Source organism: Bombina bombina, chromosome 10 (assembly GCF_027579735.1).
Source record: "Bombina bombina isolate aBomBom1 chromosome 10, aBomBom1.pri, whole genome shotgun sequence".
Lineage (NCBI taxonomy): Eukaryota > Metazoa > Chordata > Amphibia > Anura > Bombinatoridae > Bombina > Bombina bombina.
In genome coordinates this window covers 131,507,729-131,531,786 of record NC_069508.1, presented here as the reverse complement: position 1 = coordinate 131,531,786, position 24,058 = coordinate 131,507,729, and the positions used below count along the sequence as shown (strand labels likewise).

The following is a 24,058-nucleotide window of genomic DNA, read 5'->3' as shown; positions in this document are numbered from 1 at the left end:
TGCATGGCTGGCGTCTGTGGTGATCACTGTCCAAACTGGTTGAAGGAGGGATTTGTGAGTTTGACACTATGCTAAGGACTGTCTAGTCTTGAAATCTAAAAGGGTCTACATTCTATTAGTCTCTGTTTCACTTACAAAGCACTGCCAGTTTAAGAGACAGAAGATAAAACCTGGCAAATGGGACTGGATCTGAGGCAGCTACCATGAGAACCACAATTTCAAGGCTTTAAACAATGTAAGGTAGGGAAATGTACTGAAGATGAGCATATGCCTGTTGCAGTTTGACCTTGCATTGTTCGGCTTGCATTCTATTGGCTGATTGGAACAGCCAATAGAATGCAAGCTCAATCCTATTGGCTGATTGAATTAGAATTCTATCAGCCAATCGGAATTCAAGGGACGCCATCTCGGATGACGTCATTTAAAGGAGAATTCATTCTTGAAGAGCCGTGGAAAGAAGAGGATGCTCCGCGCCCGATGTCTTAAAGATGGAGCCGCTCCGCGTCGGAAGGATGAAGATAGAAGATGCCGTCTGGATGACCCCTTCTTGCTGCTTGGATGAAGACTTCTCCCGGCTTCGTTGAGGACTTCTTGCCGCTTGAAGACTTCTCTCGGCTTCGTTGAGGATGGATGTCCGGTCTTCAAAAACTGTAAGTGGATCTTCGGGGGTTAGTGTTAGTTTTTTTTTTTAAGGGTTTATTGGGTGGGTTTTATTTTTAGCTTAGGGTTTGGGCAGAAAAAGAGCTAAATGCCCATACAAATGCCCTTTTCAGGGCAATGGGGAGCTTAGTTTTTTTGATAGGATTTTATTTGGGGGGTTTGGTTGTGTGGGTGGTGGGTTTTACTGTTGGGGGGTTGTTTGTATTTTTTTTTACAGGTAAAAGAGCTGATTTCTATGGGGCAATGCCCCGCAAAAGGCCCTTTTAAGGGCCATTGGTAGTCTATTGTAGGCTAGGGTTTTTTTTATTGGGGGGGGGTATTTTGATAGGGCTATTATATTAGGTGTAATTAGTTTAAATATTTGATAATTTCTTTTTTATTTTGTGTAATTTAGTTTTTTTTTTGTAATTTAGTTAGTTATATTTAATTAATGTAATTTATTTAATTGTAGTGTAAGGCTAGGTGTAACCCAGGTTAGGTTTTATTTTACCGGTAAATTTGTATTTATTTTAACTAGGTAGCTAGTAAATAGTTAATAACTATTTACTAACTAGTCTACCCAGTTAAAATAAATACAAACTTGCCTGTGAAATAAAACCTAAGCTAGCTACAATGTAACTATTTATATATTGTAGCTAGCTAAGGGTTTATTTTACAGGTAAGTATTTAGCTTTAAATAGGTATTATTCAGTTAATGATAGTAATTTTTATTTAGATTCATTTTGATTATATTAAAGATAGTGGGTGTTAGGATTAGGGTTAGGGGTTAATAACTTTAGTATAGTGGCAGGGACGTTGGGGGCGGCAGATTAGGGGTTAATAAGTGTAATGTAGGTGGTGGCGATGTTAAGGGCGGCAGATCAGGGGTTAATAAGTGTAGATTGGGGCAGCAGATTAGGGGTTGATAAGTAGGTAGGCAGCGGCGACATTGGGGCAGCAGATTAGGGTGTAATAGGTGTAGGTAGGTGGCGGCGGTGTTGGGGGCGACAGATTAGGGGTTAATAAGTGTAATGTAGGTGTTGCCGATTTTCGGGGTGGCAGATTAGGGGTGTTTAGACTATGTTAGGGTGTTAGGTGTAAACATAACTTTTGTTTCCCCATAGGAATCAATGGGGCTGCGTTACGGAGCTTTACGCTCCTTTATTGCAGGTGTTAGGCTTTTTTTAGCCGGCTCTCCCCATTGATGTCTATGGGGAAATCGTGCACAAGCACGTAAAACCAGATCAAAGCAGCGCTGGTATTTGAGTGCGGTATGGAGCTCAATTTTGCTCAAAGCTGCAATATTGCCTGCTAATGCCGGGTTTTTGCAAACCTGTAATAGCAGCGCTATAGGGAGGTGAGCGGTGGCAATTACTTGAAAGTTAGCACCGAGCCGCTCATAACGCAAAACTCGTAATCTAGCCGTATATCAGAAACTGAATCAGGCTACAGCACAGGGAAGTTAGAAGGCTGTTAGACAATACTGAGAGGGGTCAATCTTTCTTCATCAGTACAAATAACTTATAACAAGTACATACTACAGGCTACCACATATGTTACTATACTCCAATACACAGAAATAAAATTAAACTAGTCAGAATGGAGACAGGTATACACAAGTGAAAGGAAGCACAACTTTATACCACCCACCTGTGAATTTACTGAATATAACAAATTTGTGAGAGAAATAAAATGTTTGCAACTTCAAGGTGTAGTGTATTTAAAGGGATAGTAAAGTCAAACATTAATGAATCTGATAGAACATGTGATATTAAACAACTTTCCAATATACTTCTGTTATTAAATTTGCGTTGTTCTCTTGATATCCTTTGCTAAGAGTAACGCTGATAGGATCTCAGAAGCGTGCACGTGTCTTTAGCAGTCTATAAACAATGTTGCAAACACTGCTGACAAATGGCTAAAGGCAAGTGCACACTCCTGAGCTCACCTAGGATTACTCTTAAAAAAAAAAGATTACCAAGATAATGAATCAAATTATACAAAAAGGCAAATTGGAATGCTGTTTAAATTATCCAGATAATTTAAGTTTAATTTTGACTTTACGGTCCCTTTAATTCAACAGTTAACACACTAGACTGTTCATATGCCATTGGCAGTGATTAATACAGTGCAGGTTAAAGGAGAATTAAAGCCCAAATTCAACGCCTAAAATAACTACTAAAAGCTTAGAAGTATATTAGTTAAAAACATGTAGTCTATTACAGATAGTTTTTGTTGTAGTAAAGAGTAGTACACAGCAGGAGGAAAACCGGTATTACATGAACATAGATGCATGCTGTAAAGTACAAGTCAGCTGTCTGCTCTAATAGTGCATCATTTAATACAGAGAGGTAAAGTCCAAACTCACAGCTTGTAAGAACACTACCTCCTACATAGTCTGTTTATTTATAGATTAAGTAGGCAATATGTTTGGGTGAAAAAACTCAAGCAATGGTTTTCATTAAAATAGGGAGCAAATGGGCATGCATGAAGCTTCAAACTAAACCAAAGTGACCAAATATGACTTTGCTCACGTACACTTCCTGACAGATCATGCTATAGTAAATTAAGACCTAATTAATTTTGAAGTTGTGTGCATTGTTGTCTAAAGAATACCTGGCATGTTTTAATAGGGGGAAAAAAAAACACTTACCTTGCTTCAAAGTTACATGCCCACATTTAGTAACGGATATTTTTGTGTTGTCAATCAAACCAGGGCATTCTACAATAAATGTAAAATCTGAGATTAGAACCTGAGATTTCAAGCTTATTATTGCTAATGCACATTTTATATGAGTCTACCAAAAATTAAAGGGACAGTATACACCAATTTTCATATAACTGCATGTAATAGACACTACTATAAAGAATAATATGCACAGATACAGATCTAAAAATCCAATATAAAACCATTTAAAAACTTAAAACACTCCTCTCACTCTCCCAACCTTGATTCACAAATATTACAATATTACATTATAGTAGCATTGATCAAAGCACTTGAATCGGAGAACAGAACGTTAATTATGCACAAATGTGTGTGTGCACTGCGTGTGGCAGCCTCCGGTTCCCAATAACAATCTTAAACTCAGAAGGTCTTCTAATGAATAATGTAATAAAAGTCACTTACTGAGGAAAATAGAGCCGATCATGCTGACTTCTCACGCTGGCACCTTTCTGTGTAGACATTCACCAATCCGTGTCTCATTCTGTCTCCTGCCTTCCAAACACTGCAAATAGTGTTTAATATATCCAGGCTCCTGGTGCTAAAGGCGGATACACGCTGACGCCCTTAATATGAAAGTATACTCACAGTGTGCCCTGTAGGTACCTTAATGAAAGTCCAAAATGCCAAGCTGAAAAAACCCAGACCGGCACCACTTGTTGAGTATAAAAGCAAACCTCTTTATTGTCAAATTGGTTAAAAAATGGTGAGCACACCATGGGAAAAAAAGGCAATCATACCAAACAGTAGAAAGCTCAGTGTTAAAAAGTGTAACGGCTACAACCTGGGCCCGATGACTTCACTAGGGCCCAGGTTACACTTTTTAACACTGAGCTTTCTACTGCCTTTTTTCCCATGGTGTGCTCACCATTTTTTAACCAATTTGACAATAAAGAGGTTCGCTTTTATACTCAACAAGTGGTGCCGGTCTGGGTTTTTTCAGCTTGACATTTAAAAACTTACTTGGAAGCTCCCAGTTTAGCACCGTTGAAAGGTTAGGCTTGGGCACCCACTGAAATAGGCTGGAAAGCAAAAAGAGCAGACAATACCCCCCCCTCCCTTGAATATGAAAAGACCCTTTACTAGAGATGGGAAGGCCTGGAAAAAAAGTAAATTTATGCTTACCTGATAAATTCATTTCTTCTACGATATGACGAGTCCACGGATTTCATCCTTACTTATGGGATATTAACCTCCTGCTAACAGGAAGTGGCAAAGAAACTCGATCTTCTTTCCTCAGAAAACATTCAAAACTCTGGATAGATAGATCAAATGGATGATCGTGAGGCACATCCGTTCTGGAAGAGCATGCTCAGAGAAGGGATTGCTGCAAGGGCCGTAGTGGGCCTCCACCCACCACCAAATTCGAGACCCTCCTGTCTACGCAGGAGGAACTCTTCTACTTAGCAATTCCTCTAGTGCAGCTCAAAGGCACTGCACTACTCCTACTGGATCATGATCAAAGGACCTTCTGCATGTTAAGCAGACATGATAACCACTACACTATGGGACTTCCCTCACCAGGAAAACACCCTCACCCTGCTGACAGAGAAGAGACTAAGTCAAAACTGCCCCGGGGGACTAGGATAAAATCCCCAACACCAGGAGATCTGGACCGAACACTGGAGAAACGATTCCCCAACCAGTAGTCCAAGTAGGCTGAATCCATCACCGCCCACAAAGGCCTGAAGGTGAATTGGAGGACAGAACCCAATTAAGTATTCTAACTTGAAAGACCAAGCCGCATCCAACACCAGGACTCAGGTCTCTGAGGATGGAACCGGCAGGAAGCAAAACCCAAAATGTCTACTAGCAGACGCTGGGAAAAACAGGACCGCCAAGACTCGGGAGCCACTGCAAAAACTATAAACAGGCTACTGCCACATTAACCCCAGATCCCCCCCCAAAAAACTTAGGATTCAAGCGAGGTTCCGAAGAAAAAACAGTCCCTAGAACCGGACTTGATTAAACAAGGACGCTTTAAATGGACATCCAGCGACAGCAGTTGGATTTGAACCATCAACCTTCGAGTTGCAAGGCCACAGAGATAACCACCAGGCTGATTGGACTGATCAAGACAGGAAAGATATCCTTCTTCCTAAATCCAGGTAGAGAGAACCGTGTATTCTCCCTGAACAGAGATCTAATAAGCTCTGCTTAAAAATCATCGGACCCAAAAAGGACGGGAAACCTCTCCCCTTATTGGACCAGTCACCAACAGTGTACTGACACTGCGAAGAGTACCGCGACAAGACTCCAAAAGTCACCTAGTCCAGAAAGACAGAATGAAAAACTCAACCCTGGCCTCTAGGACCCAAAGACCTATATGATCCAGCATCAACTGCCTGTCCTTCGGTAAGGATGGGCCTGCTCTGTCTGGACCAGAATAACTAGAAAGAGCACCTTCTCTAGAGTAGAATGGAAGAAAAAAACTTAACGGATACCCAAAACAGGTCCTGTCCGTCACCCAGGGTACGACACGTCTTGTCATAAAAAACAAACAAATGGCAAGTTCCAGCAGTGCTAGGAAAACTGAGAATAAACAAAATAAGGAAAATAAGCTCTGAGGCTTAATTTCATCTCTAGATAATCTTCACCCCGAACAGAGACCAAGAGGCTTCCAACGGAAGACTCCAACCATCACAACCATCAAAGTCGATACAACCCAAGTGAAGAAACTTTTTCCTAAAAATAGTTTTCACAAGAACCCCAAGCTCTAAAATAAAACTATCCGAAACTGATCCGAAATGAAAAAGTTAGACGCACAAAAAGGGATGTCAAAAAGGGTGTGCAAACTAAAACAAACAGATCCTGCCGGTTAAACAACACAACCCCCCCTAGAGCTCGGGACTGGGTTTCTATAACTATATACATATAAACGATAAAAAAAAACATAATTTATGTAAGAACTTACCTGATAAATTCATTTCTTTCATATTAGCAAGAGTCCATGAGCTAGTGACGTATGGGATATACATTCCTACCAGGAGGGGCAAAGTTTCCCAAACCTCAAAATGCCTATAAATACACCCCTCACCACACCCACAATTCAGTTTAACGAATAGCCAAGAAGTGGGGTGATAAAAAAGTGCGAAAGCATATAAAATAAGGAATTGGAATAATTGTGCTTTATACAAAAATCATAACCACCCCAAAAAAAGTTGCGGGCCTCATGGACTCTTGCTAATATGAAAGAAATGAATTTATCAGGTAAGTTCTTACATAAATTATGTTTTCTTTCATGTAATTAGCAAGAGTCCATGAGCTAGTGACGTATGGGATAATGATTACCCAAGATGTGGATCTTTCCACGCAAGAGTCACTAGAGAGGGAGGGATAAAATAAAGACAGCCAATTCCTGCTGAAAATAATCCACACCCAAAATAAAGTTTAATGAAAAAGATAAGCAGAAGATTCAAACTGAAACCGCTGCCTGAAGTACTTTTCTACCAAAAACTGCTTCAGAAGAAGAAAATACATCAAAATGGTAGAATTTAGTAAAAGTATGCAAAGAGGACCAAGTTGCTGCTTTGCAAATCTGATCAATCGAAGCTTCATTCCTAAACGCCCAGGAAGTAGAAACTGACCTAGTAGAATGAGCTGTAATCCTTTGAGGCGGAGATTTACCCGACTCAACATAGGCAAGATGAATTAAAGATTTCAACCAAGATGCCAAAGAAATGGCAGAAGCTTTCTGGCCTTTTCTAGAACCAGAAAAGATAACAAATAAACTAGAAGTCTTTCGGAAAGACTTAGTAGCTTCAACATAATATTTCAAAGCTCTAACAACATCCAAAGAATGCAATGATTTCTCCTTAGAATTCTTAGGATTAGGACATAATGAAGGAACCACAATTTCCCTACTAATGTTGTTAGAATTCACAACTTTAGGTAAAAATTCAAAAGAAGTTTGCAACACTGCCTTATCCTGATGAAAAATCAGAAAAGGAGACTCACAAGAAAGAGCAGATAATTCAGAAACTCTTCTGGCAGAAGAGATTGCCAAAAGGAACAAAACTTTCCAAGAAAGTAATTTAATGTCCAATGAATGCATAGGTTCAAACGGAGGAGCTTGAAGAGCCCCCAGAACCAAATTCAAACTCCAAGGAGGAGAAATTGACTTAATGACAGGTTTTATACGAACCAAAGCTTGTACAAAACAAAGAATATCAGGAAGATTAGCAATCTTTCTGTGAAAAAGAACAGAAAGAGCAGAGATTTGTCCTTTCAAAGAACTTGCGGATAAACCTTTATCTAAACCATCCTGAAGAAACTGTAAAATTCTCGGAATTCTAAAAGAATGCCAAGAAAAATGATGAGAAAGACACCAAGAAATATAAGTCTTCCAGACTCTATAATATATCTCTCTGGATACAGATTTACGAGCCTGTAACATAGTATTAATCACAGAGTCAGAGAAACCTCTTTGACCAAGAATCAAGCGTTCAATCTCCATACCTTTAAATTTAAGGATTTGAGATCCTGATGGAAAAAAGGACCTTGCGACAGAAGGTCTGGACGTAGCGGAAGAGTCCACGGATGGCAAGAGGCCATCCGGACAAGATCCGCATACCAAAACCTGTGAGGCCATGCCGGAGCTACCAGCAGAACAAACGAGCATTCCTTCAGAATCTTGGAGATTACTCTTGGAAGAAGAACTAGAGGCGGAAAGATATAAGCAGGATGATACTTCCAAGGAAGTGATAATGCATCCACTGCTTCCGCCTGAGGATCCCGGGATCTGGACAGATACCTGGGAAGTTTCTTGTTTAGATGAGACGCCATCAGATCTATTTCTGGAAGCTCCCACATTTGAACAATCTGAAGAAATACCTCTGGGTGAAGAGACCATTCGCCCGGATGCAACGTTTGGCGACTGAGATAATCCGCTTCCCAATTGTCTATACCTGGGATATGAACCGCAGAGATTAGACAAAAGCTGGATTCCGCTCAAACCAGAATTCAAGATACTTCTTTCATAGCCAGAGGACTGTGAGTCCCTCCTTGATGATTGATGTATGCCACAGTAGTGACATTGTCTGTCTGAAAACAAATGAACGATTCTCTCTTCAGAAGAGGCCAAGACTGAAGAGCTCTGAAAATTGCACGGAGTTCCAAAATATTGATCGGTAATCTCACCTCCTGAGATTCCCAAACTCCTTGTGCCGTCTGAGATCCCCACACAGCTCCCCAACCTGTGAGACTTGCATCTGTTGAAATTACAGTCCAGGTCGGAAGCACAAAAGAAGCCCCCTGAATTAAACAATGGTGATCTGTCCACCACGTTAGAGAGTGTCGTAAATCGGTTTTAAAGATATTAATTGAGATATCTTTGTGTAATCCTTGCACCATTGATTCAGCATACAGAGCTGAAGAGGTCGCATGTGAAAACGAACAAAGGGGATCGCGTCCGATGCAGCAGTCATAAGACCTAGAATTTCCATGCATAAGGCTACCGAAGGGAATGATTGTGACTGAAGGTTTCGACAAGCTGAAATCAATTTTAGACGTCTCTTGTCTGTTAAAGACAGAGTCATGGACACTGAATCTATCTGGAAACCCAGAAAGGTTACCCTTGTCTGAGGAATCAATGAACTTTTTGGTGAATTGATCCTCCAACCATGATCTTGAAGAAACAACACAAGTCGATTCGTATGAGATTCTGCTAAATGTAAAGACTGAGCAAGTACCAAGATATCGTCCAAATAAGGAAATACCACAATACCCTGTTCTCTGATTACAGACAGAAGGGCACAGAGAACCTTTGTAAAAATTCTTGGAGCTGTAGCTAGGCCAAACGGCAGAGCCACAAACTGGTAATGCTTGTCCAGAAAAGAGAATCTCAGGAACTGATAATGATCTGGATGAATCGGAATATGCAGATATGCATCCTGTAAATCTATTGTGGACATAAAATGCCCTTGCTGAACAAAAGGCAAGATAGTCCTTACAGTTACCATTTTGAACGTTGGCATCCTTACATAACGATTCAATATTTTTAGATCCAGAACTGGTCTGAAGGAATTCTCCTTCTTTGGTACAATGAAGAGATTTGAAAAAAACCCCATCCCCTGTTCCAGAACTGGAACTGGCATAATTACTCCAGCCAACTCTAGATCTGAAACACAATTCAGAAATGCTTGAGCTTTCACTGGATTTACTGGGACACGGGAAAGAAAAAATCTCTTTGCAGGAGGTCTCATCTTGAAACCAATTCTGTACCCTTCTGAAACAATGTTCTGAATCCAAAGATTGTGAACAGAATTGATCCAAATTTCTTTGAAAAAACATAACCTGCCCCCTACCAGCTGAGCTGGAATGAGGGCCGCACCTTCATGTGGACTTAGAAGCAGGCTTTGCATTTCTAGAAGGCTTGGATTTATTCCAGACTGGAGATGGTTTCCAAACAAACTGCTCCTGAGGATGAAGGATCAGGCCTTTGTTCTTTGTTGAAACGAAAGGAACGAAAACGATTATTAGCCCTGTTTTTACCCTTAGATTTTTTATCCTGTGGTAAAAAAGTTCCTTTCCCACCAGTAACAGTTGAGATAATGGAATCCAACTGAGAACCAAATAATTTGTTACCCTGGAAAGAAATGGAAAGTAGAGTTGATTTAGAAGCCATATCAGCATTCCAAGTTTTAAGCCATAAAGCTCTTCTAGCTAAAATAGCTAGAGACATAAACCTGACATCAACTCTGATAATATCAAAAATGGCATCACAGATAAAATTATTAGCATGCTGAAGAAGAATAATAATATTATGAGAATCATGATCTGTTACTTGTTGTGCTAAAGTCTCCAACCAAAAAGTTGAAGCTGCAGCAACATCAGCCAAAGATATAGCAGGTCTAAGAAGATTACCTGAACACAGATAAGCTTTTCTTAGAAAGGATTCAATTTTCCTATCTAAAGGATCCTTAAACAAAGTACCATCTGACGTAGGAATAGTAGTACGTTTAGCAAGGGTAGAAATAGCCCCATCGACTTTAGGGATTTTGTCCCAAAATTCTAATCTGTCAGACGGCACAGGATATAATTGCTTAAAACGTTTAGAAGGAGTAAATGAATTACCCAATTTATCCCATTCTCTGGAAATTACTTCAGAAATAGCATTAGGAACAAGAAAAACTTCTGGAATAACCACAGGAGATTTAAATACCTTATCTAAACGTTTAGAATTAGTATCAAGAGGACCAGACTCCTCTATTTCTAAAGCAATTAGTACTTCTTTAAGTAAAGAACGAATAAATTCCATTTTAAATAAATATGAAGATTTATCAGCATCAATCTCTGAGACAGAATCCTCTGAACCAGAAGAGTCATCAGAATCAGAATGATGATGTTCATTTAAAAATTCATCTGTAGAGAGAGAAGTTTTAAAAGATTTTTTATGTTTACTAGAAGGAGAAATAACAGACATAGCCTTCTTGATGGATTCAGAAACAAAATCTCTTATGTTATCAGGAACATTCTGCACCTTAGATGTTGAGGGAACTGCAACAGGCAATGGTACATTACTAAAGGAAATATTATCTGCTTTAACAAGTTTGTCATGACAATTAATACAAACAACAGCCGGAGGAATAGCTACCAAAAGTTTACAGCAGATACACTTGGCTTTGGTAGTTCCAGCACTAGACAGCGATTTTCCTGAAGTATCTTCTGACTCAGATGCAACGTGAGACATCTTGCAATATGTAAGAGAAAAAACAACATATAAAGCAAAATTGATCAAATTCCTTAAATGACAGTTTCAGGAATGGGAAAAAATGCCAATAAACAAGCTTCTAGTAACCAGAAGCAAAGAAAAAATGAGACTGAAATAATGTGGAGACAAAAGCGACTCCCATATTTTTTGGCGCCAAATAATACGCCCACATTGTTTGGCACCTAAATGCTTTTTGGCGCCAAAAATGACGCCACATCCAGAACGCCGACATTTTTGGCGCAAAAGGACGTCAAAAAATGACGCAACTTCCGGCGACACGTATGACGCCGGAAACAGAAAAGATTTTTTGCGCCAAAAAAGTCTGCGCCAAGAATCACGCAATAAAATGAAGCATTTTCAGCCCCCGCGAGCCTAACAGCCCACAGGGAAAAAAAGTCAAATTTTTAAGGTAAGAAAAAATGATTGATTCAAATGCATTATCCCAAATATGAAACTGACTGTCTGAAAATAAGGAATGTTGAACATTCTGAGTCAAGGCAAATAAATGTTTGAATACATATATTTAGAACTTTATAAATAAAGTGCCCAACCATAGCTTAGAGTGTCACAGAAAATAAGATTTACTTACCCCAGGACACTCATCTACATGTTGTAGAAAGCCAAACCAGTACTGAAACGAAAATCAGCAGAGGTAATGGTATATAAATAAGAGTATATCGTCGATCTGAAAAGGGAGGTAAGAGATGAATCTCTACGACCGATAACAGAGAACCTATGAAATAGACCCCGTAGAAGGAGATCACTGCATTCAAATAGGCAATACTCTCCTCACATCCCTCTGACATTCACTGCACGCTGAGAGGAAAACCGGGCTCCAACTTGCTGCGGAGCGCATATCAACGTAGAATCTAGCACAAACTTACTTCACCACCTCCATAGGAGGCAAAGTTTGTAAAACTGAATTGTGGGTGTGGTGAGGGGTGTATTTATAGGCATTTTGAGGTTTGGGAAACTTTGCCCCTCCTGGTAGGAATGTATATCCCATACGTCACTAGCTCATGGACTCTTGCTAATTACATGAAAGAAAAGAGGATCCAACCCTCCCCACTCATCTAATCAAGATCGTTATCTGATTTAGAGGACTGATATCCACCTGGCGGATCAGGACTTAGAACCTTTAACATCGCCAAAACCTCTCTCAAAGTAAACGCAAGCGTGCCATTCTAAATCTAAATGCCAAGCTCCCCTCAGTCGGAGGAGTTAAATCAGGAGACGCCGACCCCGGAGGTTCTACCTCTGAAGCCTCAGAGGGAACCGCATCCCCAGACTGATCGGGCACAATCGTCATTTTACACAACGGCCCATGGGTAGGAGAGCACGGATTAACCCTTCGCTTGCATGTAGCAGGAAGAGGCCATGCGAAAATGCGCAGTAACCTCCAGTGGAAAAAAAGTCTCCCTCAGACGAAGGAGTAATGATACTTAGGGGAACTGCATATGTAGGAGAAGATTCTAGGGATTGCACCTCACGTGTCGAGGAATCCTCGGAGGTATATGGCTCAGTGGTCTCTAACATCTCAACATTGTTTGAAGAGAACACCCTATTACGGCATACAGAACATAATTGAGCGGGCTGGTCTACCCAGGCCTCCTCACAACATACACAGGTATCAAAATCTGCATCAGAGGAATCCTTTAGAATATCAGAATCCTCCATAATTCTAATTAACATTTTTAGCCAAAAAACAACTGGCACCTTAAACCCCCAATGGCTGGGGTACTGACCACCTACTATGACCCAGATAGGTAGAAAAATTAACTCTTCTCCGCAGCCACTACTCCCAGTCACATGGTGCCTCATGCAGGACCGCCCCTGCTAAGGAAAAGCATGCCAGCTTAATAAAACTGCGTACCTGTATGTTCCGTATCAGCCTATGCAGTCAACATCACATAAACATGATTAACAAGACCCCACTGTTCAATAATCCCCCTCTGGAGATATTAACCCTTGATTCCATAAAGATAAAGGAGTCCCACTGGAACCCTGTCTTCTATCGTTAACATGTATGTTAAAAATTAAACGATCTTACCGGAATCTATGACGTGGAACAGCGACACAGTCCTTCAAGTTTGACAGATTGTAGCAGCGCTTTTGACATGGATTTGAGTGAAGAAAGCAGGCAGCGAAACTCGTCAATGCTGATTGCTTAAGGAGCTGTTAAAATGAGTCTGGATGGTTTCGCAAAAAGACTCTCCCTGCATCTCCAGACTCTAACTTTCATCAATGCTCTCACTGAGAGGCTGACAAGACTACTTAAAACTCCAGTCCCATCTCAAAGAGTACTACCCTCCATAAAGGAACTACTCGGTATCTTCTGACGCTTCTCTGCTAACCTCCTGTGACGAAAGGCAAAGAATGACTGGGGGATGAGGGAAGTGGGGGAGGTATTTAAGCCTTTGGCTGGGGCGACTTTGCCTCCTCCTGGTGGCCAGATTCTGTATTCCCACAAGTAATGAATGCAGCTGTGGACTCTTCCTGTATTTAGAAGGAAATACACAATACCTTCATTTATAGATAATGCAAACCTTACGTTTTTATTAGTCCATGAGAAAAATTACAAATATGAAGAGGAAGAAGAAACGGAAAATAATAGCAGTAGTTTTTTTATTAAATTGCATGTATATGTTGTGTCTGTTTCCTTTTCTCAATTTATTTTTTTAAAGCAGCACTCCAAAGTTAAACCTTGCTATTGGAGCTTAAATATTAAGGTGGTCCTTACACTCCCCCAATGTCCATATGCTACTGGCACAAATAATGCCACTTACCTTTTTATTTGCAATTGGTGCTAAGGGGCAAATCTGATTTTTTTTATGTGGATGGCTTATTGCTTATTTTGTTGCTTTAAAGGGAAAGGCGGTGGTTGCCTGTTCTCATGTATAGTTAAAATGTTCTTAAAGAGATAGTCAACACCAGAATTTTTGTTGTTTTAAGAGATAGATAATCCCTTAATTAGCCATTCCCCAGTTTTGCATAATCAACACAGTTATAATAATACACTTTTTACCTCTGTGATTACCTTGTATCTAAGCCTCTGCAAACTGCCCCCTTGTTTCAGTTCATATACAGACCTTGTTATTCCATTTGTAACAAAAAAAAAAAAACTTAAATTATGCTTACCACACGGGGAGAGTCCACAGCTGCATTCATTACTTTTGGGAAATACAGAACCTGGCCACCAATTGGAGGCAAAAACACCCCAGCCAAAGGCTTAAATATCCTCCCCACTTCCCTCATCCCACAGTCATTCTGCCAAGGGAACAAGGAACAGTAGGAGAAATAACAGGGTGAAAAAATGTGCCAGAAGAACAAAAAATTAAGGCCGCCCCATGAAAAAACATGGACGGGGAGCTGTGGACTCTCTCCTTCAGAAGAAAAGAAAATTATCTGGTAAGCATAATTTAAGTTTTTTTTCTTAATCAGGGAAAGTCCACAGCTGCATTCATTACTTTTGGGAAATCAATACCCAAGCTTATAGAGGACACTAAATGCACACGGGCGGGAACAAAAATGCGGCCCATTCTGATGGCACCACAGCATGACAAAACCCGGACTCCCTATAAAAAACTACTTCAACAAAAGCAGGAGAACAAAAATATGGAAAGATTCAAGGACAAAACAGAAAGAAGCCCCTAGCATAACTCGAAACAAAAGTGGCTACCAGGCTGCAAGAGGACAAAGTGCCGTATAAAAAAACTCTACCAATGGAGGAAAGCAAAAGAAAGGAAAAATTCCATATCACGTCCTACATGGAAAGCCTTAACCTGAACCAAAGTCCCAAAAGGCACTAAAGGACAAAAGGTAGAACAAGACTACCTTACCAAAGACAGCTAAATAGTGCAGAGAAACTGAACACCCATAGGTCATAAAACCCCTGGGAGCAGAACAGAAACGGAATAGCACAAGGAATTAACAAATGAACAATCATCCCAAGAATGCTCCTAGTAGGCGACGGCAAGAAAGACTGCATAACAATCCCCCAGATCCCCAAATATAAGGATCAAAAGGAGGATACTGCAAGGAAAAAATGGTCCCAAAGAACCGGGTCTCCTCAATCAGAGGACCAGAAGTCCTACCCCAAAAGACATGGGGAAGCGAAAAACATAATTTATGCTTACCTGATAAATTTATTTCCGGATATGGTGAGTCAATAGAATCATCAATTACTAGTGGGGATATTACTCTTGGCCAGCAGGCGGAGGCAAAGAGCACTACAGCAAAGCTGCTATATATGTCACTTCCCTTACCCATAATCCCCAGACATTCGGCCAAAGAAAAAATGGAAAAGATGATAACACAAAAGTGTAGAGGTGCCTGAGGTTTTAGAAAAAATAAAAGGTGGGCCATGGACTCACCATATCCGGAAAGAAAGAAATTTATCAGGTAAGCATAAATTATGTTTTCTTTCCTAAGATATGGTGATTCCACGGAATCATCAATTACTAGTGGGAATCAATAGCCAAGCTAGAGGACACAGATAAGGGAAGGACAAGACAGGTAGACCTAAATAGAAGAAAAAAATAGACAGAGGCGCCAACATGGCCTAGTACGCGTTGTCTTTAAATAAAGACATATGTTTTTATGATACACTTGCTGCTGTATGGAATATTTTCAGTCTGCCCCACTAGCACTATTGGGTGCGCTGCGTTTGTGAGTACGCTTTCTCATATATTCTAATATCCATCTGCCTGACGGTACTAGGCCATGTGGGCGCCTCTGTCTCTTTTTTTCTTCAGAATTTCGCATCCCAGGGATTGACCATCCTTTATCAGAGAGCGGCCACAACACTGGAACCCTAAGACTTTATCACTGTATTTTTTTATTTTGTTATATTCCGCCAATATCTGTTTTGTGATATATGGTTGTTTTATAATTTTTTTACCATTTTTTTTATATGTATATTTTATAGCAATTATTATTCATATATATTTTTAGTAGTATATACTTAGGAAGCGCCCCCTATGGGATCGATGCCTAGTTGCATTTTCCCCTAACATTTATTTTCTAGACCTAAATAGAATGCACCACTGCCTGAAGAACCCTTCTCCCAAAAGAAGCCTCAGCTGAGGCAAAAGAATCAAATTTATAAAACTTTGAAAAAGTATGCAAAGAGGACCAAGTTGCAGCCTTGCAAATCTGTTCCACAGAAGCTTCATTTTTAAATGCCCAGTAAGAAGAAACAACCCTTGTGGAATGAGCAGTGATTCTCTCAGGACAAATGAATTATACTCATTAGCCAAAAAGAAAGAGAAGTAGCCGTAGCTTTCTGACCCTTGCGCTTCCCAGAAAAACAAACAAAGCAGAAGACTGACGAAAGTCCTTAGTCGCCTGAAGATAAAACTTTAAAGCACGCACAACATCTAGGTTGTGCAACAAACGCTCCGTAGGAGAAGGATTAGGACACAAAGAAGGAAGCACGATCTCCTGATTAATATTCTTGTTTGAATCCACCTTAGGTAGGAAACCTAATTTAGTACGTAGAACCACCTTATCAGAATGAAAAATAAGATAAGGATAATCAAACTGCAGAGCTGAGAGTTCCGAAACTCTCAGATCAGAAGAAATAGCAACAAGAAACAAAACCTTCCAAGATAATATCTTAATTATCGAAGGAATGCATAGGTTCAAACGGAGCACGCTGTAAAACTCTAAGAACAAGGTTAAGACTCCAAGGAGGAGTAACGGGCTTAAATACAGGCCTGATCCTAACCAAGGCCTAACAAAAAGATTGCATGTCTGACGCATTCGCCAAACGCTTATGCAATAAAATAGACCACGCAGAAATCTGACCTTTCAGAGTACTAGCTGACAAACCCTTCTCCAGACCCTCCTGGAGAAAAGACAAAATTGTAGGAATCCTGACTCTACTCCAAGAGTAGCCTCTATATTGACACCAATACAGATATTTACGCCATAGACCACGCAGAAATCTGACCTTTCAGAGTACTAGCTGACAAACCCTTCTCCAGACCCTCCTGGAGAAAAGACAAAATTGTAGGAATCCTGACTCTACTCCAAGAGTAGCCTCTATATTGTCACCAATACAGATATTTACGCCATATCTTATAGCAAATCTTTCTTGTCACAGACTTACGAGCCTGAATCATGGTCTCAATGGCCGACTCTGAAAACCCACGCTTAGATAAAATCAAGCGTTCAATCTCCAAGCAGTCAGCTTCAGAGAAACGAGATGAAGAAAAGGACCCTGAAGTAGAAGGTCCTTCCTCAGAGGGAGTCTCCATGGAGGTAGAGACAACATTTCCACTAGATCTGCATACCAGATCCTGCGAGGCCACGCCGGCGCTATGAGAATCACTGACGCCCTCTCCTGCTTGATCCGAGCAATGACTCTTGACAGGAGAGCGAACAGAGGAAATATGTAAGCTAGACTGAAATTCCAAGGGACCGCCAGAGCATCTATCTATCTAGCTTGGCATTCTGCCGAGAAGCCATGAAATCCAATTCTAGCTGCCCCAACTAATGATTAGACTGCAAAATACTTCCGGATGGAGTTCCCACTCCCCCAGATGAAAGGTCTGTCGGCTCAGAAAATCCGCCTCCCAATTGTCCACTCCTGGGATGTGGATCACAGAAAGACTACAGTTGAGACTCCGCCCACTGGATTATCCAGGCCACTTTTGTCATGGCCAAGGAACTCTGAGTTCCCCCTGGTGGTTGATATACGCCACCGATGTTATGTTGACACCAAAACTTCACCTCCTCCTTGCACCGCAGGCAAAGAGAATGACTGGTGATTATGGGTAAGGGAAGTGACATATATAGCAGCTTTGCTGTATTGTTCTTTGCCTCTTCCTGCTGGCCAGGAGTGATATTCCTACTAGAAATTGAGGATTCCGTGGACTCACCATATCTTAGGAAAGAAAGGGGCAGCAAACCTCAAAAAGAGGAAAAAAGCACTGGGCGAAGGAGATCGTACAATATGATAAATCGATCCACAAAGGAGTATCAATAGAGGGGAACTATCACCCCCTCACCAGGTACTGAAGATCTCCAAGCAGTCAACTGATCCCCCTCAGAAGAGAGGACTCCAGCTCCTGTCCAAAGAACCTTAGGAACTACAAATACACTGCCACAGCAAGATTCATAAACCCAGCTAGCCATGCAAGCTATGCAGGGACAAAACACGTAGGACAGAGTATGAACCAATGACGGACGGCCCATCAAGATGAAACAAACTAGGATGAGTCTGACATCTAGGAAAGAAGGACCTCCTATAACTTGTAAATACAAGAAAACAACCTCTTAACAAGAACAGAGAAGATAGAGGGCGCCACATGGTGCAGATAAGACTAATCCACAAAAGGTGATAGTAGATATTAAGAATCTTACTCACGTGGTATAAAGCACTAATGTGCAGCATAAGCGGTCCGGAACCAACCAGTCGTCCGGTAGACCCAATGGTAAAACAATCAACAGATGGAGTCCTCGTCCCACCAGGGGGAGTCCAGAGATCCCAGGAACGGATGAAGGTCCGGTAGGCTCAATGGTAAAGTAGTCAGCAGATGGAGTCCTAGTTCCACCAGGGGGAGTCCAGAGATCCCAGGAACAAATGGAAGGAATCATTCTTTCCAATAATGGTTAGGCAGCAAAATGAGAGTGAAAATATGTATTTAAAAAAGTTTAAAAACAACAGCAACACATTTCTCAGTGTCACAGCACTGTTTCATCAGGCTATACAAACTAACAAACTCTCATAGCTGCCATATTTATATCTAAATTCAACCAATCAGGAGAGGTGTCAAATGCACACCCATCAGTTCATACCAAATGGCATATGGATAAATATATATATATATATATATATATATATATATATATATATATATATATATATATATATATATATATATATATATATATATATATATATATATATATATATATATATATATATATATATATATATATATATATACACACAACCACAATCCAATAAATAAAATTTTCCTTTTTCCAAAGATAACAGAATGGTACTCCAATAATTAAAATCCTATTATTATATAATTAATAAAAAATAAATATAAATATAAAACCTCATTATACTTGCAAACATAATTACTTCGTATAAGGTATTCCCTACATTCCATTAAAAATGGTATGTTCCAAAAGATGAGGTCACGGCAAACAGGGATATTAGGCTGGTTAAAGAGACCACTATTTATCCAACAGAACCAAATGTCTATTGCTGCAATTCAAAGTGTTGTCCATGTTCAAGATGCTGATATATATTCACTATAACAACTCATAGTTAAATAGTTCATTTTGTTCGAGTGCCTGTTAGAAACATCATAATGACAGGATTGGGGGCATGGTTTATGACGAGAACAAGGGGCGCAGCAGATGACACAGTGCTACCCAGTTCCGTCTACACTGTTATAAGTGGTCAGTGAGGAGGAGATGTTAATAGCCAGTACATATAGCGTTTATTTAAAGCTGGCCATAATCTCTTGTCTGTCTAAGTATCACACAAAGCGTGATTTTTATAGGACATATATTTAATCTACTACGTCATCCTCAAGAGAGGGGAGGGAATTTAACCAGATACCAATCGTAATAACGATATGGATGATGGGTGTGACTGTACGAAAAAAACAACAACAAAGAAAACGTGGTATGCTGACCTCCTATGATAGGTCTGTTCTGACCAATAAGTGGTGGCTTAAAGTAATGTGAATAATTGCGGACATCCGCACGAAATCCAATCAGTGGTGGCTTAAAGTAATGTCAATGATTGCTGACATCCGCACGTCTAGTGGGGGCTATAATATACAACTTTCAATTACAATCATTATAATAAAAGGAATGTACTAAACTGGCATCTTAGCGATTATGGCAATAAATAGTGTAATAATATAAATAAATGTCTATGGAGAGTGGCGTGTTGTAAATACTATAATAAGCTTAGGTGAGCCAAATATAGGGGAACCCTTAGGGGCGTAATAAATTCTCACTGTCAACAGAGGCAATGAAACAACTTGTTACATAAAATCAGTAAGTGGAACAATATGAGTGATACTACTACTACTACAACGTGAACGAAAATTGACATATATCAGATTACACCAATAATGCATGATGTAAAAAGAATCAATATATATATATATATATATATATATATATATACACACACACACACACACACAAGGAAGTACATACACATATAAAATACACATATTGATACTAAACTATACTACAACTAAAGAGGGTATATAAGTGTGGGGAAAATCATAATCGCCGCAAAAAATATTAAAGTGTTGGATTTTTATAGTGTGCAGAGAAGAGTGGGGATGAGTGTGAACGAGACGGTGCAAAGGATAGAACTAGTGATGTGCTTATATAAAGTGAAAATCCACATTACGTGAATATGAGTCTAGTCAAGGCAGTACATTATATACTCGCACCTTGGGGCTGTATACATCCATAATCTGTGAGGGTGGACAGGGTGGGGGAAATGTGACAAAGGGGATTGGAAGATCAAAAACGATAATGATCCTCTAAATAAATGCTAAATGGACAGAGGGAGACTATCTATGAAGGGGAGAATTGAAGTGCGATGCGGACCCGATGTGATACTATGTCTACCAATACCCAGGTGGTCAGTAATGGGAACTACGTCAACAATAATACTGGAGCATAAAATAGTGGAGCAATTGATGGGGGGGACAAGACATCAGAATGCGGCTAAATCCATGCTCAGATTGAGACCAGAGGGAAACATAGTCTTGACCTTATATATCCAATATGTTTCCCTCTGTCTCAATCTATTGAATCTATTATATAGATGGGAAAAGGGATCATTTCGAGTGGACAAATGTTAAATGTATTTAAGGACCCATTATGTATGTTATTGCAGTGTCTAGGGACACTATGATTTTGAAGCTTATTTTTCATATTTCTAAAGTGTTCGTTCCATCTGTTTCTGATGAGCCTACAGGTCCAACCCACATATTGGATTCCACAAAGATTACAGGTTAACAGGTACACTACATATGTAGATGTACATGTCAAAAATTGATATATATTGTAAGATTTTTTAGTAATATTTGATGAAAAAGTTTTAGAACCAGGCTTAATGTATTTACACATATTGCAGTTTGTCAGGTGGCATTTTGCTACTCCCTTCTTTTTGGATGACGTACGGTAATTATAATCAGTCACTCTTTCAGGTTTATTAACTCTATTAGTATGGACTACAACTTTGCTAGGTGCCAAAACACTTTTAAGTGTAGGGGCTCGTTTAAAAACACATTTAGGTTCCGAATCTACTAGCTTGCCAAGGATCGGGTCTCTCTGGACCAAGTTCCAATGTTTTTTTTATAATGCGTTTAATCTTCATATGATTCACATTAAATTGAGTAATAAAGATCGGGTTCGGTTGATGGGTTGTGTTATTAATATTATTAGGTCTTGATCTAAAATAAGACTCTCTATCATCAGTTTTTGCCCGCTCATAACGAGCATCAATCACTTGTTGGGGATAGCCTTTTTCCCTAAAACGAGTCTTTAAAATCATACTCTGTTGCTCATAGTCTTCAATATGACTACAGTTTCTGCGTATCCTTTTAAACTGTCCATATGGTATACTGTTTAACCAGGAGCTGTAGTGGTTACTTTTATAATTGAGATAACTGTTACAATCAACAGTCTTAACATGTGTGGTGGTAATAATTCTGTTATCATTGGAGAAAGACAAACATAAATCTAGAAATACTATAGATTTTTGTTCAATATTGCTAGAGAAAGTTATACCCATCTTATTAGAGTTAAGATATGCAACAAACGATTCGGCAGAGGTGATATCACCTCTCCATAAAAATAGAAGATCATCAATATATCTGCCATAGAAGACCAGGTTCGCGCCGTATGCCGAGCTGTAGATATATCTTTCTTCAAACATGCCCATGAAAAGATAAGCAAAGCTCGGAGCGAACCTGGTCCCCATGGCAGTACCCATTACCTGCAAATAATATTCATCTTGAAAGACAAAATAATTGTGCTCTAATATGAATGTGATCATTTGTAGAATAAATTCCTTCTGCAGGGCAGGGATATAGAAATCATCTAACAAATATTTTGATATAGCCTTAATACCCCAATTATGTTGAATATTAGAATATAAGGCATGTACATCACAAGAGATCCAGATAACATCCTCATGATTCCCAATTTGTTATAATTTGTTAATCAAATCTGGGGAATCTTTGATATATGAATCTAGTGTAATCACATAACGTTGTAGAAACCAGTCTACATACGCTGATACGTTGTCGGTCAAACTACCAATTCCCGCTATAATAATTAACAAGAAGTAAACTTAGTACCAAAACAGGACCAGTCTGTTGACAAGGATACAACATGTCTGATATAAACATCAAAAGAACAGAGTGAACTAGTACCCAACCAGGACTAGCCTGCAGACCAGGGTACAATGAACTGTTCAAGGGCTTAACTGAAAGTCCCAACCCCTAGCAGGGCTAGACTAAACAGACAAACGACAGACAAATAAGCTCTAAGGCTTAAATATTGTCTTAACATTTTTTTTTGTGTGACTTCTGCCGGAAGCAACAACCATCGCAACCATAAAATCGCTAGTATCCAAATCCCAGAAAAGAAAATAATTTCCAAAAGGAAGATTAGGCAGCACCTGCAGGCGAAACGCCAAAAGAATAGAAACACTAACAGGGCCAGCCTGTCAGAGACCCGATTCCTCGAGAGCTCAATACTGGGATTAGTTACACAAACAAAAGACAATCAGGAGTAGGATTCACATCCCTCCCCTCGTCTAGCGCTGTTCGCCATCAGAATCAGAAGACTGAGGATCCGGAGGCAAATGAAGACTAAAATCCTCCCAAGCCTCCAGTACCTGCCGCAGCAATACACGCAGGCGCGTCAGACTGACTCAAAAAGCAAAACTCATCTCCGGCGGGGCATCTGAAGGCCCTGATCCTGCCAGCTGTCCCCCTGAAGCCTCAGAGGGAACCGTTCCCACAGAGGAAGGACCTGTCAGAAAAAAGGACACGGATAAGCTCTCAGCTGGCAGCCCTCAAGAAGCTGTTAATGCACCAGCGCCACTAATATGGCCATGCGCATCCGAGTAGCAACCTCTGGTGGAAAGAAACCTCCTTCCGGAGGAGGGGTAACGGAATTTGGGACAACTGCTTTCGTAGGAACAGAAAATTCCAGGGAACGCGCCTCACGGGACACAGAATCCTCAGAGGCGGACGGCTAAGCGGTCTCCAATCTCTCCCTAGAGGGTGAAAAGAGCAGTCTATTATGGCATACAGAACATAAATGATTGGGCTGGATTACCCGGGCCTCCATACAATCTAAGCAGGAGACAGAATCTGTCAGAAAAATCCTCCTCTGAAAAATCAGAATTCTCCATAACTTGACCAGACAAATTGGACAAAAATAACTGGTACCTCACCCCCTCCTATGACCCAGACAAGCAGAGAAACCGGCCCTCTCCACCGCCACTCAGTCACGATACAGAAATGGAGAATGAAAACGAGGTGTGACATGTAGGCCAAAGAAAAGCATGCCAGTCCACAAGAACTGCGTAGCTCGACATGTAGGCCAAAGAAAAGCATGCCAGTCCATAAGAACTGCGTAGCTCTAAAAAAACAGTATGTTCCGTAATAGCCATGAGCCCCAACATTTCTACACATAAACAGACAGAATCACATAACAAACATGATTAAAGTCACCCACTGCTCAATATCCCCCCTCAGGAGATATTAACCCTTGATTCCATAAAGAAAAAGGAGTCCGACTGAGACCCTGTCTTCTATCATTTACATTACAGCCACAATAAAAGTAAAATTAAACGATCTTACCGGAATCTATACCGTGGAACAGTAACACGTTCCTTCAAATTTGACAGATAGTAGCATCGCTTCTGACATGGACTTGAGTGAAGAAAGCCCTCCCTGCATCTCCGGACT

General features: G+C 40.2%; 1 protein-coding gene across 1 annotated transcript in view; it reads right to left on the bottom strand.

The window, feature by feature from the left end:
- Positions 1 to 24,058, bottom strand: part of USP33 (ubiquitin specific peptidase 33) — a 315,907-nt gene that overhangs the window by 28,748 nt on the left and 263,101 nt on the right. Inside the window, exon 22 of the mRNA XM_053693333.1 lies at positions 3,293 to 3,361. Within this exon, the coding sequence (XP_053549308.1) occupies positions 3,293 to 3,361 (69 nt within the window). The remainder of the gene's footprint in view (positions 1 to 3,292; positions 3,362 to 24,058) is intronic.